This window comes from Schistocerca americana, chromosome 1, assembly GCF_021461395.2.
Source record: "Schistocerca americana isolate TAMUIC-IGC-003095 chromosome 1, iqSchAmer2.1, whole genome shotgun sequence".
Lineage (NCBI taxonomy): Eukaryota > Metazoa > Arthropoda > Insecta > Orthoptera > Acrididae > Schistocerca > Schistocerca americana.
Genome location: NC_060119.1, coordinates 654,791,502 through 654,809,484, shown reverse-complemented (window position 1 = coordinate 654,809,484; position 17,983 = coordinate 654,791,502). Strand labels below are relative to the sequence as shown.

The window sequence follows — 17,983 nt, the reverse complement described above, 5'->3', positions numbered from 1 at the left end:
ACTTACAGTGAAAATGTGCTTAATTCATTAGACAAAAAATTGCAGGCAACTGGTATATTTTGTGATCTATCAAAGGCATTTGACTGTGTAAATCACAATATCCTTTTAAGTAAACTAGAATATTATAGTGTAACAGGAAATGCTGCAAAATGGTTCAAATCTTATATCTCTGGCAGGAAACAAAGGGTGTTATTAGGAAAGAGACATGTATCAAGCTATCAGGCATCATCCAACTGGGAACTAATTACATGTGGGGTCCCCCAAGGTTCCATTTTGGGGCCCTTACTTTTTCTTGTGTATATCAATGACCTTTCATCAGTAACATTACCAGATGCCAAGTTTGTTTTGTTTGCCGATGATACAAACATTGCAATAAATAGCAAATCAAGTGTAGTCTTAGAAAGATCAGCCAATAAAATATTTGTGGACATTAATCACTGGTTCCTAGCCAATTCTTTGTCACTAAACTTTGAAAAAACACACTACATGCAGTTCAGAACTTGTAAGGGGTGTCCCAAGAGTATATGTCTAACATATGATGACAAGAAGATAGAAGAAGTGGACAGTGTTAAATTCTTGGGATTACAGCTTGATAATAAATTCAATTGGGAGGAGCACACCACAGAACTGCTGAAGCGTCTTAACAAATCTCTGTTTGCAATGCGAATTTTGTCAGACGTAGGGGATATAAAAATGAAAAAGCTGGCATACTATGCTTACTTTCATTCCATAATGTCATATGGGATTATTTTTTGGGGTAATTCATCAAGCCAAGCTAAAGTTTTCCGGGCACAAAAACGTGCAGTAAGAATTATATGTGGTGTGAACTCAAGAACATCCTGCAGAAGCCTGTTTAGGGAACTAGAGATACTAACTACAGCTTCCCAGTATATTTATTCCTTAATGAAATTTGTCATTAAAAATATATCATTTTTTCAAACCAACAGCTCAATTCATGGAATCAATACTAGAAATAAGAATAATCTTCACAAGAATTTAAAGTCACTTAGTCTTGTACAAAAAGGTGTGCATTATTCAGGAACACACATTTTCAATAACTTGCCAGCAGCCATAAAAAGCTAAACAACCAATGAAATTCAGTTTAAGAGAAGCCTAAAGGATTTATTGGTGGCCAACTCCTTCTACTCCATTGATGAATTTCTTAGTAAAACCAACTGATTTGTATATAAGTACAACATAACTTCTGCACAATTTCAGTGCAGTAATGTGTTCACTGAAAATTTGTGTGTGTGTGTGTGTGTGTGTGTGTGTGTGTGTGTATGTAAGTATAATCTAACTTCTGCACCATTTCAGTGCAGTAATGTGTTCATTGTAAATAAGTATTACAGTAGTTGTATTACATGTTTATTACCTTATAAATAAATAAAAAACGTTTTTTATTTTAAATTCAGTGCATTAGTATTTGTAAAATGACTCTTAGTGTTCATTAAAAATGACGATCATTCCACTTGGGACCTGTGGAATGGTACATTAGTTTATTTGTTTTAGTTGTAAATATTTGTCATGTATTGTTGTTTTTCTGACATGTTCCACATCCAGGAGGACCTCCTCACTACGGATCAATTGGAATGAAAGTAAATCTAATCTAAAAACATCCTTACACAACCCCTGCTCCCAATCCCTTACCTCATGGCTCATACCCCTGTAAAAGACCTAGATCCAAGACCTGTCCCATACATCCTCCTACCACCACGTACTCCAGTCCGGTCACCAACATTACCTATCACATCAAAGGCTGGGCTGCCTGTGAAACCAGTCATGTGATCTACAAGCTAAGCTGCAACCACTGTGCTGCATTCTATGTAGGCATGACAACCAACAAGCTGTCTGTACCCATGAACGGCCACCGTAAAATTGTGGCCACAAAACAAGTGGACCACCTTGTAGTAGAACACGCTGCCAAACATGATATCCGTCATCTCAATGACTGCTTCACAGCCTGTGCCATATGGATCCTTCCCACCAACACCAGCTTTTCTGAATTGCGCAGGTGGGAACTTTCCCTGCAATACATCCTACGTTCCCGTAACCCTCCTGGCCTCAACCTTTGTTAGTCACTGTCCTCACCCACCCGGCCCCCTCCCTGTTCCCATTCCAGCACTACACAGCCTTCATTTCACCACCACACCCAGTCTTTTAATTTCTTTTATTTTTATTTTTATTTCTCTCCTTTCCGTTACTTACCCCCTTCCCCCTCCGCACCTTCTCTCATATCCTCCATCTAAACTGCAACACTTCACTGTCCGCCACTCCCACCATACTACTCTCCCCCTCCCCGCCCCAGATTCCTCCTTACCCCCTCCCAGCCGCCACTCCCATTCTGCACTGGTGCTGCCGCTCGCAGTGTAGTTTCAGCTCTCTGAGACTGCAGATGTGTGTGCAAGTTGCGCTTGCGTGAGTGTGTGTGTGTGCCTGTGTTTATGTGTGTCTACTGCTGATAAAGGCCTTAATGGGCGAAAGCTATGATTGTGTGAATCTTTTTATTGTGTCTGTCGCGGCTCAGCATCTCTACTATATGGTGAGTAGCAACTTTCCTTCTCTCGTATTAATATAGAAATCTACTTGATTAAATCACACACACACACACACACACACACACACACACATACACACACATATATTGGTGCTTACCCATACTTGGACTTTACAATCTTGGCTTCAACTTTCAGGCAGACCTTGATCTGTCTTTCCTGTAACATCTAATTTTCCATCCTGTACCCCATCTGTCTTCCCCATTGTTTCTGTACTTTCTCATCTGTTATAATGTTTATGGAAAGAAAATCTGTTGTCTCGCTTATTGTCGTACAAGGGTCATTTCAAAAGTCCTCTGAACTGTAAAATAGAAGTGAAGAAAATAATTTATTTTAAAATATACCTTTACAGGTATTTAATATAATCTCCATTCTTGCTTATGACAGCTTCCCAATGTTTCAGCAACTTGTATATTCCAGATAGGGCACCTTCATTGTTGAGCTGTCTGATTACTCGGGTCACCTCACTGAAAGCTTAATCAATTGTAGCCAACTGGGAAACAAATCAAAGTTTAGGGAGCTCATATCAGGACAGTATGGTTGGTGGGGAAGTATTTCCCATATATCTTTGTCGAGTGTTTCTTTCACTGGTAGGGCAGTATGCAGTCTGTCATTATTATGCAAAATGAGGACACCAGCTGCAAGCATGTCATACTTCCTCTGATGAATTTTCAGGCACAAAAGATTTTGCAAAAACAGTTTGTAGTAGGCAGCTGTTATAGACATCCCTTGGGCATGCTGTTTGTAGCTATGACTCCATTCGTGTCACGCAAAGATAATTATCGGTTTCACTTTCAATTGTTGGAGGATGAAATTTTTTGGGCATGAAGAGTCAGCAACTCTTACATTGTGATGACTGAGACTTCAGTTCTGGATCAAAATCTCATATCGAGGTTTCATCAAGCTTACTAATTCTTTTCAGAAACTGTTCTCCTTCTGTTCGATAACATTGAAGCCATTCTGTGATTCTTTCTGCTCTTTACTCAGATTATGTGGAACTCATCTGGCAGAAACTTTTCCCACCTTTACCTTTTCAGTTATGATTCTTTAAACTGAAGAGACAAACATTCAGGCCACATATGCAATTTTCTCTCATGTTTTTTGTCGATCCTCTCTCAATATGTCATTAAAAATGAACTGAGAGTTGTAGTTTGTTCAGTCGATGGCCTTCTACTTTTTGGGTTGTCCTCAGTGCTGACACAACCTTTATGGTAATGAGCAGACTACCGTGATACTGTGCTACAATCCATTACACTATTCTCACACACTGCTCTCAAAGTTTTGTAAATTTCCATTGGGTTCTTTCCGAGTACGGATCCAATTTTTCATGTAAGAACACTAGTAAACACTTGTAAGCTGACCTGCCTCAGTTTCAGCTTCCATTTTAAAATTGAATTACCCACTACATAGTCTTGCAAACCAGACACCACATATACGACTGTCATGCCTAAAGTCTCATTCACGGCTGACAGGAACTCCTATCTTGATTACACTACTGTAATGGTCACACAAGCACAATGTGCAGCACTTTTGAAATGACCTTTGTATTTTATATAAATCACAGGCAAAATTATTCAGATATCATACAGACATCATGAGGATTTTATACATTGGATAAATTTGACAGAAAAAATAAATTCCTCTGACCTATTTTTGTTCCACCAGGCAGAATTGTTTGTCATTAGACTTTATATTTTATATATATTTCTTATGTACTATAGGAATAAGATAATATTGTGAGAAAGGCAAAGAGAGTGGTCGTGTGTGCAAGTTGCATTTGTGTGTGTGTGTGTGTGTGTGTGTGTGTGTGTGAGAGAGAGAGAGAGAGAGAGAGAGAGAGAGAGAGAGAGAGAGTGCACGCACTTGTTTGCCTTCATATTTTCTGTAAACAGTGCTGCACAGCTTCCATGTATTTAAAGAATGTGATCATGAAACCATCAGAAGGTGGTGTAATGCCCTTTTACTAAGGGATAATTTATCAAGTGACAATCTTCCAATTGCGGTTTCCATTACAACTACATCTACATCTATGTGATTACTCTGCTATTCTCAATAAAGTGCCTGGCAGAGGGTTCAGTGAAACACCTTCAAGCTGTCTCTCAACTGTTCCACTCTTGAACGACGTGTGGGAAAAACGACCACTTAAATTTTTCTGTGCGAGCCCTGATTTCTCTTATTTTATTGTGATGATCATTTCTCCATATTTAGGTCGGTGCCAACATAATGTTTTTGCAATCGGTGGATTGGTGACTGAAATTTCATGAGAAGATCCCATCGCAATGAAAAACGCCTTTGTTTTAATGATTGCCACTCCAGTTCATGTATCATGTCTGTGGCACTATATCCCCTATTTCATAATTAATACAAAACTAGCTGTCCTTATGTGTACTTTTTTGATGTCATCCATCAGTCCCACTTGATGCGGGTCCCACACCACACAGCAATACTCCAAAATAGGGCAGACAAGCATGGTGTAAGCTGCCTCTTTAGTGACATTCTAAGTGTTCTGCCAATGAATCACAGTCTTTGGTTTGCTCTACCCACAACATTATCTATGTGGTCGTTCCAATTTAGGTTGTTTGTAATTGTAATCTCTAAGTATGTAGCTGAATTTACAGACTTCAAATTTGTGTGACTTATTGCATAATCGAAATTTAGTGGATTTCTTTTAGTACTCATGTGAATAAATTCACACTTTTAGTTAATCAGGGTCAATTGCCACTTTTTGGACCATACACATATCTTATCTAAATCATTTTGCAACTTGTTTTGGTGATTTGATGACTTTACAAGACGGTAAATGACAGCCTTATCTGCAAACAATGTAAGACGGCTATTCAGATTGTCTCCTATGTTGTTAATATAGATCAGGTACAATAGAGGGCCTATAACACTACCTTGGGAAATGCCAGATATTACTTCTGTTTTAAAGGAAGGCCGAGTTGTCAGTTTATGATACAAGTTTGATGAGACAGTGTTCAAAACACTGCAATGCCAGTTTGTGCACTTAATGACTAAGATTTGTGAGTTAATGGATAGACGTATAAGTGACAGCTGTCCCAACTATAGTAACTGTGTCCTGAACACCAAGGAGCCTTCCTTTAATCTGATGTAATGGTTGGTATCTGTGACTTGTAGGTGTTTGTTTCACTGAAACTGGTTGTCCATAAACAATTGCACATTATGGCCGTATGTAGTATCTTTGTGATGCCTTTCTTCAGAAACAGTTACCTTTCTTATGTTGCTACCAATACAAGAATCAATGTTTGTTAGTCATCAATTTATACAAAAATTGCTGTTTCACTCTCCACATTTCACCTTTTAATTGTATTGGAAGGGAAGTTGTAGGAAGTGGACTCTTCAAAAATGGCTCTGAGCACTATGGGACTTAACATCTTAGGTCATCAGTCCCCTAGAACTTAAAACTACTTAAACCTAACTAACCTAAGGACATCACACACATCCATGTCCGAGGCAGGATTCGAACCTGCGACCGTAGCAGTCCCGCGGTTCCGGACTGCAGCGCCTAGAACCGCACGGCAACTGCGGCCGGCGAAGTGGACTCTTTTTGTCACTTGTCCAAACTTGATTTCTAAAGGATATGTGTGTGTTATGCATAATTTTATGTCACCTCCTTTGTGTATATTACTGTCAAAACTACAAAACAGTGAAAATTATGGTACCTGCCTCTTTGTTTAGAATGTCACATTTACTACTTTTAATACATTAGTTTATAGCATTACTTGTAGATTTTATTAAGATGCAATAGAACTTTCATTTATTTAATTTTTCATGTATCTATTGCTATTGTGTTACATTGATTTTACTTTCAATGAATGTGATTTTACTACAGATTTTCTTCAGAGAAAGAGTGCAAGATGAACAAGGCTACATCTTGTATGTGAGGAAAAATGCATTGCAAGTATTAATACCCAAATATGGATTTGAAGGAACAGTGTACCTGTTAGACAAAGACATGCCAGTGAAATTTGTCTATGACAGAGAGGTAAGAATAAGTTTTCATGTGTACTTGGGTGTTTCAGTAAATTACATAACATATACTGTATAGGGAAACATATATTTCATACTGGTTACAAGTAATCATGAGTTGAGTAAAATAGACTAATAATAACAATAATAATAATTTTATTGTCTTTAAGCCATTACAGCAATAGACAAAGTCATACATATAATACAATACAGTACAGTACATGCTATAGAAGGACAGAATTGTTAAGAGCTTTACAGTTTAATATCACAGGTCATGAAATCCTTTACATTGTAGAATGGGTTTACAACTAACCAGTCATAAAGTGTTTGTTTGTATTGTTGCTCTGGTAAATTTTGTATACCTTGTGGAAGTTTGTTAAATAATTTGTGGCCCATAAGTTCATAACTGTTAACTGATTTTGACAGTCTGTGGTAGGGCATATAGATAGAGCTGTTTGTCCTAGTGCTGTAACAATGTATATTTGCCCTGCGTTTTACTTTAGGTAAGTTCTTTTTTGTGTAGATTAAAACATAATAAATATATAGGTTTATTACTGTCATGATTTTTTGTTGAGTAAACAGAGGTTTACAATGAGCCTTGTATGGTGAGCCTGTAATTATCCCAATAGCTTTCTTTTGCAGCAATAGTATATCATGCACACAAGTGGAGTTTCCCCATAAAATAATGCCATAGGATATGATGCTTTGGAAAAATGAGTAGTAAGATACTCTAACATAATTTTTAGGTACACAGTGCATTAATCGCCTTAACAAATAGATTACCCTAGACAATTTACTGCTAATATACTTAATATGTGGATTCCAAGAAAGTTTATCATCCAAATATACCCCCAAAAATTTAACACAACTAGGATCATCTGATGGAAACTTGTCTTTTAAACTAAATACCATCTGCTGGGTTTTGCTTTCATTAAGCAAGAACCCATTTGCTTTAAACCAGAGTGAAGCTTGCTCAATTGTCTCTGTAACACATGTTTTAAGGCTATTAAGATCATTACTGCTGTTCAGAAATGTTATATCATCAGCATAGAGTACTGTTCTGGATTTGATAAATGATGGCAGGTCATTTATCATTATTAGGAAAAGGAAAGGGCCCAGCACGGATCCCTGTGGAACACCTACCTCAACTTGTTCTATACTGGACATTTCTTTCCCAACACAGACGGCTTGCTTACGGTTTTGTAAATATGATCTTAATAGCTTAAGGCTGTTACCTTTAACACCGTAAAAGGCCATTTTTTCGAGTAGCAGTGTATGTTCTACACAGTCAAAGGCTTTGCTTAGGTCACAAAAAGTCACTTGGGCAAAGCATTTATCTTCAAATACTTGATGGATGTATTTAACAACATTGTCTATGGCATCAATGGTTGATAGGTTTTTCCTAAAGCCATACTGTGATCCACTTATTAATCCTATGTTATCAAAGTAAACAGATAATTGTTGGTAAATTATGCATTCTAGAACTTTTGAGAAAACTGGGACTATGGATATTGGCCTGTAACTTGAGACAGAATTTTTATCTCCTTTTTTATGTACTGGAACTACCCTAGACAGTTTAAGCTCATCAGGGAAAAAACCCTCCAGTATACACTTGTTTATACAATATGTTAGGGGGTTCACTATACAGTCTATTACTTTCTTAAGCATGTTACAAGACAGGTCATATATGTCTACACTGTCTGATGATTTTAACTGCTTCACTATTCTTAACACAAAACCAGTTGAGACCTCAGAGAAATTGAAGGTACATGTGTTTGTTGATGACCTAGCAATATTTTTTGACAGTAACTGTGATGAGCTGATTTCAGGTTTAATTATAGCACTTCCTACTTCCTCAACTGATTTAATAAAAAAGTCATTAAATTCCTGGGGAGAGATACTAATTTTGTCACTTCTTTTATCTTTGGCGACACTATTTATTAGAGTCCATGCTGCTTTGCACTTATTGGTGGATTTCTCAATACTTCTGAGATTGTGTACTTGTTTGGCTTCCAGAATCGCTTTTTTGTACTCATTCCTAGATCTAACATAGGCTAGTTTAGCATGGTTGGTTTTCAGATTTTTATAAATATTGTACAACAACATAACTTGATTTTTCATAGTAGACAGCTGTTTTGTGTACCATGTATTTTGTCTATTTGGAACTTTTGCTTTTAGGACTCAGTCAGTTACTTTGCATTTCTTTATTGGTATGCAGTCATTAAAGTGTCCCAAAAATGCTTTGAGAAACCTATCAAATAATACCTTTGCTGGCAGATAATTGCTTAGAGTATAATGTGTCTCATCATAACACAGGCCAAACCAATCTCTGTTAAAAAGGGACGTACGAAACCTATCAATTTTCTCATCTGTGACTGGTCTAGTGACCACAACTTCTGGGACAAACTTATTTACATAACTCTTATCAAGAGGGAACCTACTTGTATAATTTAAAGATACTGAATCATGATCAGAATACGGAAATACTGTCACAAAACATGATCCTTCTGTTGTTTTAAAATTTACAAAAATATTGTCAAAACATGCATGTTCTCTTGTAGGTTTGTTATTGACTGAATGTAAGTTGCACTGTCTTAGTAAGTTTTGGAGTTCAGTGACAGTACGTTTTTGTGTTGTGACATCGAATTCAGCATTCACATCTCCACCTATCACAATATCATAATGTATCCATCTAGTATCTGTAAGTACATGTAACAGCAGGTCCAGTTTTTCTAAAAATACATTGGTTATACCCTTAGGTGACCTGTACAGGGAAATTATAACTAACTTAAAACTGTCTATTACTATACCAGCAGCTTCAAAGTTCTGTTCATCACACAGAAAATCTAGATCTAATCTATTGAATGTACCGCTAAATGACTTGTTAACATATATTGCCACACCACCTCTTAAATGCAATTTTCTGCAGTAGCTACAGGCTAGAATATAATCATCAAATTTAATAAGTGTAAGTTCACTCTCACTAGCCCAGTGTTCACTTAAACAAAAGATATCAAACTTATTTTCTAATCCAAAGTCATTGACAATAAATTCTTTATCCCTTACTCCTTCAATGTTAAGATAACAGATTATAAAATCAAACCTGTCTTTCTTTACAGATGCACTATTTTGCTGAGAGGCTATTAAATCTCTGGCACTATTTATCTTATGAGCTTCTTCCCCTTGCTGCCTTGTACTAAAAAATCATTTAGACGTAATGGAGGTACAGTTTTCCGTTTGCCCGCTACACTTGATACTGCTTCTACTCTTGGAGGTCTCTTCGCGTCTTCTTGTTCATGGCATGATCTAAGTGGCTGGGTTCCCACTGTAGGTAGTTCAAATGTTGCTGCAGAATGGACAGCTGGATCACCTGTTGGTACACTTGTTGCTGAATATGCTGCCACGTTTGCTGTTTCTGTTATCTTAGTTCCTGAATGAGGTGTTCTACCTGTTGTAACTGTAGTTACAGCTTCCTCTCTCCCAGCACATTCTTTTGTAATCAGTGATACCTGATGTTGTGTTACTGCTGCAACTGGAGTACATGGTAGGGAAGATACTTTGCAGGCGTCCTTTACCAGTGGTAGTGGAATAGGATCACTTTTCTTACATATAGGAGAAACAATATCCACTACCATTTTGATCTTTTGACTGAGCAGCGATTTGCCCCATTTATTTAAATGCATACCATGTGTTGTGAAGTGCTGTCTTTCAAGATCGTCAATACAGAGGAAAAAAGCGTTTGAAGTGGTCTTGCAGATCCTTTCGTACATCCTGTTTGCTTTTTGGATTTCTCTGTTCACACAAGAAGATTCAGTAAGGTCATGTCTGTGTGGAATGCCTACAACAATAACTTTTTGATCCTCTGTTGTACGTAGCACATCTCTTAGCACTCTGTTTGCTGCTATTAGTTCATTCTTATATACATCGTTTGCACCGCCCAATATTACAATGCATTCACTTTGTGTAACGTGATTATTGTTTTTATAGTTTTTCCAAACTTCTTTTAGGCCTGCTCCAGGTTTCGCAACACTTGTCACATTGAGATCCTCCTGGAAACGAAGAATTCCTGCAATTCCTCTTCCGCGGCTGTCAGCAAGCAAAACTGTAGGCCTACTAAAGTTTTTAGGAGTCACTTTGTTTGCAACATCGAGACAGTTACGTTTTACTGACTTATTGCGCTTTGTAAATTTCCTGTCCGCCGATTCCGATTCGTAGTCTTGGTGTGAGTTGCTTGTTTCAACATTTTTAAGTTCACAATCTGTAATAAGATGTTGAAATCGATTTCTTAACGGAACTTTTAACGCACTGGAAACAAATTTAGGTTTTGCACATTTCTTTGGTTCACTGTACTCTTGAAGTTGACCGAGTTCTTTATGTGATGGGTCAGATAGACTTTTAATAATGTTTTCCAACAACAGAGCATGTTCTCTTGTGGCTTTCAGTTCTTTCTGAAGTGATTCGAGTACTATGATTTCACGATTTGCGCGGCACTGTCAGCTTAACTGTAGTAGTCCCTGCTATAGATGGTAAACACATTTAAAATATTTATGTTAAGCATTATTACATTTTCTTTATTTCATTAAAAAAAGTCTTATTTACTCACCTTTAGTTATGGGAAAGAAAAACTTTTTTTCGAGGATTGAAGGAAGACACAGAACATAAGAAACTCTGAAAGATGAGTCCATCAGAGTGTGAACCAATGAGAGAGTGAAATGAATTTGGTGGAGAACACCAGACACAATTACAATATGAGAGTGGCAGAAAAACAGTTTGATTGTTTCTGATGTGAAACAGAAGACACAACTGAAGGTGTCCAGATAAAGTCAATAAATGTAAATAAGTTAAAAAGAGGAATAAGGAGAATGAGAACAGTTGTGTTATAAATTCAGAAAAGGCAACAAAGAAGTTGTTTACTTATCTGTTTGAAACAACACACCATTTGTGTCATGTTCTGTTGGCTGCAGTCTTAAAGAAGAACATATAGAGTGTGAAGAACAACAGAGTTGGTTATTATAAACTGTTTCTATATGTTTTACTAATTATTAGGTACAGTTAATGATAGTTGTAATACTTGTGATATCGACCAGTGGTATTTTAGGTAAACTACAGGTGCTTTAGGTTGATCTAAATGAACCTCTCATTCACTATCCAGAAAATCCGCTGCTTGTAAAAATCTGATGCTGCTCCAGTTACACTATTTGGTTTTTGTTTACCTACTAGTACACACTTTACATGTAAATAATTGTACTAATAAAAATTTTATTTTTTATTATTCTAAATGATTTAGGAGTGAAGGAGACCACTTACCAAATACAAGAAGCATTGAGTCATTGGCACTGTGTCTAGCCAGCACAATGTATGGGCACAGATGTGTGTGTGTGTGTGTGAGTGTGAGTGAGCGTGCGTGCGTGTGTGTGTGCATTCGTGTGTGTTTTCTAGCTCATCAGAGGATTTCTCCTGACAGCTAGCATATTTTCATTCTCTTTTGTATTTTATATATGCCTGTTGACTGCTCAATGCTTCTGCAATTCAGTGAGTGGTCTTCTTACTTACAGTCTGCCAGAACTTTCCTTACCATATTTTTTACTATGGACTCCATCAAATATCTTTTTTCAGTTGCAGACCCAAACATGGAAACATATCACTTTCAAGATATTTGACCCAGTAACTGTACGACTGAGTCTTGATAGATCAAATGTACAGCATGAAAAACTGGTAATGAAGCTTGTGGAACCTTATGTAAGTAAAGTAACTCAAGGATAATTTTCTCCTAAATCCATCATAATTCATTCATTGGTCCAAAATACTGATGTTATGGGGTATATTTTGCATGATAGCACTTCATATGAATTTTGTCTCTCTCTCTCTCTCTCTCTCTCTCTCTCTCTCTCTCTCTCTCGTGTGTGTGTGTGTGTGTGTGTGTGTGTGTGTGTGTGTGAGAGAGAGAGAGAGAGAGAGAGAGAGAGAGAGAGAGAGAGAGAGAGAGAGAGAACAATAGCATCAAGACTAATATCAAAAGTCCACAATGTAAGATGAATATAACTGGTCACATGTGTCTGTCATGTGCTCTTTGAAAGTGATGAGTGTGTTCACGTAGCAGTCAGTTTGCTGTGCAGGTTTATCTGTATGTAAACAAAAATAATGTTTTAATTCAGATGGTAAATTTATTATCAGACCTGTCAGTAACTTCATTCTTAATGTTTTCAGAGGTGTAAATGTGGGCTATTCTGAAATTGAGCCAGTAAAATGTATTATGTTGTAAATAATAAATTTATTCCATTTTATTCCCATTATTATTGTGTTGCAAATGTAAGCATTTTGAAGACTGATACTATAGTTCCCACTTGTGTTTTAAAAGCTAAGTTAAATGTTCTCAATTCAACAATGTTTTGTATGAGCCATTGCTTGTGTGTGAAGCAATGTTGTAATAGGATGCTACCAGTCTGATCTGGAATGCGAGTTAATAAGCAATATATGCTCTAAATGCATCTAAATTTACTGGTAATTTTTATTAAAAAAGAGAGATTGATAGAAAGAGAAGAATTGGAAGAAGTGTGGACCAGCTACAAATGCAGCAGTCAAGCAACACTGCATTTCCATCTGAGGAGACTCACTTCTATGACACATGACTTTTGCTTCTACACGTGATTTTGTGTTAGCCAGCATTCCATCTTGAAATCCAATGTCATCACTTAATAACATCAGCTTCGTAAGTTCCATTCTGGAATTAGCAGTTTCTTCTCAAATGAACTTTATTTTGCATTGTGGCCAAAGTTTGAATAATTTAGCCACGCCCTGAACAACTGTGTGAAAAGTTAACACACACTTTCATTACATAGTTCCTGCTACCTGTTCAATATCTCCTCAGTTTCAGTAGACTTTGCACCATAGTTTTCTGCACAAAGCAGTGTTAGGTCACCATTACTTATCCTTTGTGATTTGACTCTTGTCTTTCATAATTATCCATATGAAAAATTTTTTTGTAGTCATATGGAATTATTAAATCACTGAATGGATCTTATATAAACCATTCTACCAGCTTTTGAGATATCATAGTTTGTGAAGCATATAGTTCTGTCAAGACTGCAAATACCTTTCCTTGCTTCATTTCTTCATCCAAGGCATATATTCAGCCATCTACAAGACTTGTTTTCCATTTTTGTTTTCTTTATGTTTCATTCCTCTTATTGAGTGTTGTTTGTCAGCAGTATGTTCATAATTTGCCCTGTTGGAATAGGTTTATTGTTTTTATTGCTTTGTGTGATGTGTGGGAGAGGGGGGGTGGGGGGGGGGGGGACGGGCAGGCAGAGGCAGATGTGCCCGTTGTGTGTGCACACATTTGGTTGTGCTCATATAGGACACAGACTATCTGTTGTGACTTATTTGTTGAAAGACAAGAAGTGTTTCAGAACAAAAATAGTCTCGGTTGCAAAATTATTTTAATGTGAATAATGCCCCAAAAGGGCGAAACAGGATATGGACATAAATAATTTTGCAACTCAGACTTTGTTCAACAACACTTTTAAACAGGTTGCTGTAACAGCTTGCCACAATGGAATGGGAAAATTTTTAAGGCAAAAAGTCATATTTGCCAGAGGAGAACATTTGAGTAAGTGCCATAACTGTACATGGATAATTAACTGGAAGGACCAGTGAAGGGGTTGAAATCTGCAAAATTGCACTATAATTTACTGTTTTATATAAACAGACAGTTCTGTTCAGACAAAGATTAAAAAAGTAAGGGAATACCCAATTATTGTGGAGTTACACAGCACTGTTAACTTCAGTAAGATTGTTATCACATGCAAGGACCTAATAAGGATAGGTACAGTTGAATTATGAAAGAATAGGAAAGTGAAAGAATGAGCACACACAAAATATCATCAAAAATGACAATGGTGAAATTGTCAGGGCGGAGGGGGAGGGGAGGGGGGTGGGGGGAGAGGAGAGGAATCATTGGATTTGGCACTACCTTTAAATCACTGATTATGTCTGAAGTATAAAGTTATCTATCTTGAAGCTGTATCAAGCATTGCTTTCAGCTTGCCTAGCTCAGATGGTAGAGCACTTGCCCGTGAAAGGCAAAGGTCCCGAGTTCGAGTCTCGGCCGGGCACACAGTTTTAATCTGCCAGGAAGTTTCATATCAGTGCACACTCCGCTGCAGAGTGAAAATATCATTCTGGAAACATCTCCCCGGCTGTGGCTAAGCCATGTCTCTGCAGTATCCTTTCTTTCAGGGGTGCTAGTTCTGCAAGGTTCGCAGGAGAGCTTCTGTAAAGTTTGGAAGGTAGGAGACGAGATACTGGCAGAAGTAAAGCTGTGAGTACCGGGCGTGAGTCGTGCTTTGGTAGCTCAGATGGTAGAGCACTTGCCCGCGAAAGGCAAAGGTCCCGAGTTCGAGTCTCGGTCGGGCACACAGTTTTAATCTGCCAGTGCACACTCCACTGCAGAGTGAAAATATCATTCTTATGTATACATTATTTTGGGACACCCTGTATTTGTTCCAGCAAGTTGAATTCTTATTTTAAACTACATCTGTTGCATGAATTGGCATAAGAATGTATTAACTTTAGATTTCGTCAGCTTTCATCACTAACTTTCGGATACAGAAACATCTTTTTAAATACATGGAACATTTGATTGGGTTGCATTCAGTACTTACTTTATGAATCAAGATGATTTTCACTCAACAAAACAGTAATTATTCAATATAAAGCTCCACACTTGAGTGAGATGGGTTTCATAAAATTAGAAATTTAGCTTTCTTATACTGACTCCCAAATAATGTGTCTGTTGACTGCACAACACAGACAATAAAAATTACTCAAGTCCGTAGTTGCTTCAGTGAGCAGTTAATTAGTCTTTGTTGGTTACGCTGCATAATTTCACTCATTAAATATTTCGCTGCATAGAACAGCTTCTGAATCCTTTGTACAAATCGTCAGCCACCCACCACAAGACGTATTATGGCATCCATTTCACAGCTGCAATACTACCTTTTCTTCTTCTTCGCGGATGGATCACTTAGGACCACGTGTAATCAACATTTGTTGGCCTTCCTTTTTGCCCAGTATTCCTTCATACGCAACGAATGGGCTAGTTTTTGTTGCGCAGACCATGTGTGTCGGTTAGTTTTTCTCCCTTCTTCCACAAAACCCTGTATGTTTGTGATTTTTCTGATTTCATTTCTGTCGTGTAGATTTGGAGACCCTAATTCTCTCAGGTCTTTTTCCATCTGTTTGTACCAGTTCTGTCTTGTAGTTTTGTTATTTAAAAATGTATGGATTTTGTGTGTTAACCTGTTTGAGTCCATTCTTTCTAAATGCCCTTTGAATTGGATTCTTCTCATGCGAATTGTGTCTGTTATTTTGGAGATATTTTTATATATTTCTGCATTGGGTTTTGGATAATGCACACCATCTTTAGTTCTTGGTCCTAGGATTTTCCTCATTATTTCACGTTCTCCCACTTCTAATTCCCCTTTTAGTGTTCTGCGTTGAAGATTTAGTGTCACAGATGCGTAGAGAACTTCGGGTTTAATTACTGTTGTGTAGTGTCTTATTTTGCAATTCCACAAGAGACTCTTCTTGTTGTAAACAGTTTTGGTTAGCTGAAATGCTGTCTCCATTTTCTGGACTCTTGATCTGACATATTCCTTTTCGTTACAATTTTCTGCAGTCCATTCACCTAAATATTTAAATTCTTTCACTCGAGAGATGTAGTTATTACCAACTTTGAGATCAGAAGGTGCATCTTTGATGTCAGTCATAAATTTTGTTTTTTCAAATGAAATTTCTGATTCTATTTTTGCTGCCTACTCTTGTAATAATTCTAGCTGTTTCTGTGCATCGGTAATGTCTTGGGCAATCAGTGCCATGTTGTCAGCAAATGCTAAACAATCTAATTCTATTTCCTTACATTTTGGTCCCAATATGTGTGCTGGTGCACCTGATTTTCTCCATTCTTGAACAACTTTTTCATGATAACTGGAAACAGTCCATCCCCTTGTCGTACTCCTGTGTCTATTTCAAATTCTGTGCTCAATTCTCCTATAAATTTTACTTGGGATTTGGTCTCCGCGAGTGTTTCTTTTATGATGTTTGTTGTCTTTTGATCTAGTCCAAATTCTACTAACACTTCAAAAACGGATTCTCGGTCTATACTGTCATATGCTTTTTTAAAGTCGACAAACGTGATGACATAACTTTTGTTTGAAGTACTATGCAGATATTTCATTGCGTTTTTCAAATTAAGGATTTGTTCTATGCATGATCAACCTTTTCTGAATCCACCTTGGTATTCGCGTAATTTTGAATCCAACTGAGGTTCTGCTCAGTTTAGTAGGACTTTAGACAGAATTTTGTATGTTATTGACAATAAGGAGATTCCACGAAAGTTGTTGAGGTCTGTTTTACTTCCCTTTTTGTACAGAGGATGTATGATTGCTGTCTTCCAATCTGTGGGGATTTTTTCAGTTTTCCAGATTTCATCTACAATTTCTTTGAGTTTTGCAATATGATTTTCTCCTGCATTTTTCCATAATTCTGCAGTGATTTGGTCTTCTCCTGATGCTTTGTTATTTTTCAGGGACTGAATTATCTCTTTAATCTCCTATAAACTTGGTGGCTTTGAGTCTGGGTTTCGTTGTGTATGGCGGAACTCAAATTTTTCTGCAGGCTTTCCACAATTCAGTAATTTAGAAAAGTAGTTTGCAAGAATTTCACAGTTTTTGGCGTTGGTATGGGCAATTTCTCCATGTTCATTTTTGAATTTGAGTGATGGAGGAGAGTATTTTGTTAATTTTTGTTTGAATACTCTGTAGAAATTTAGAGAATTTTTTTTTCTTGCAATCAACTTCTATATCTTGCAATTTTTTGTCTTCGTGTTGTTTACAGACTGTTCGTATTGCTTTTGTGACTGTTTTCCTGCTATCTTTGAGATCTTCCAGGGTCTTTTGATTTTTGTTCCACAACCAGTTTTGCCATGCCTGTTGTCTGAGATATATCTGTTGTTCACACTCATCTGTCCACCATGGGTGTTTACGTGTTCTTGTTTGCAGTGCTACAGTTTCAGCTGCTTTTAAAAGTCCTGCTTGCAGTTGTTGCCAGTTTTGTGGTTTTAAATTTTGTGTTTCTTTTGTAGATTGTTCATTACCATTTATCTTTTGTACATCATCTTTATGTTGTGGAGATTTCTTAGTGAATTTTCTTTTTTCTGGAATGACATCTAGGGAGAATTTTGTTGGGTAATGGTCTGAATCTATGTCTAGTCTGTTAAGGACTTTAAGTTTCATGATTTCTACTGTATTTATGTGGGAGATCATTACATGATCCAACTGATATTCACCTAGTAATGGATTAGGTGAGATCCAACTTTTGGTTTTCGAGGCTCTTTTCTTGAAAAATGTCGATTTGAAAAATGGGCCGTGGCTTTTGCAGAT

General features: G+C 37.2%; 1 protein-coding gene across 1 annotated transcript in view; it reads left to right on the top strand.

Moving 5' to 3' along the window:
* LOC124625802 (exosome complex exonuclease RRP44) overlaps positions 1-17,983 on the top strand; it is a 150,077-nt gene that overhangs the window by 120,237 nt on the left and 11,857 nt on the right. The window contains exons 16-17 of the mRNA XM_047149269.1: positions 6,406-6,558; positions 12,159-12,281. Of these exons, the coding sequence (XP_047005225.1) occupies positions 6,406-6,558; positions 12,159-12,281 (276 nt within the window). The remainder of the gene's footprint in view (positions 1-6,405; positions 6,559-12,158; positions 12,282-17,983) is intronic.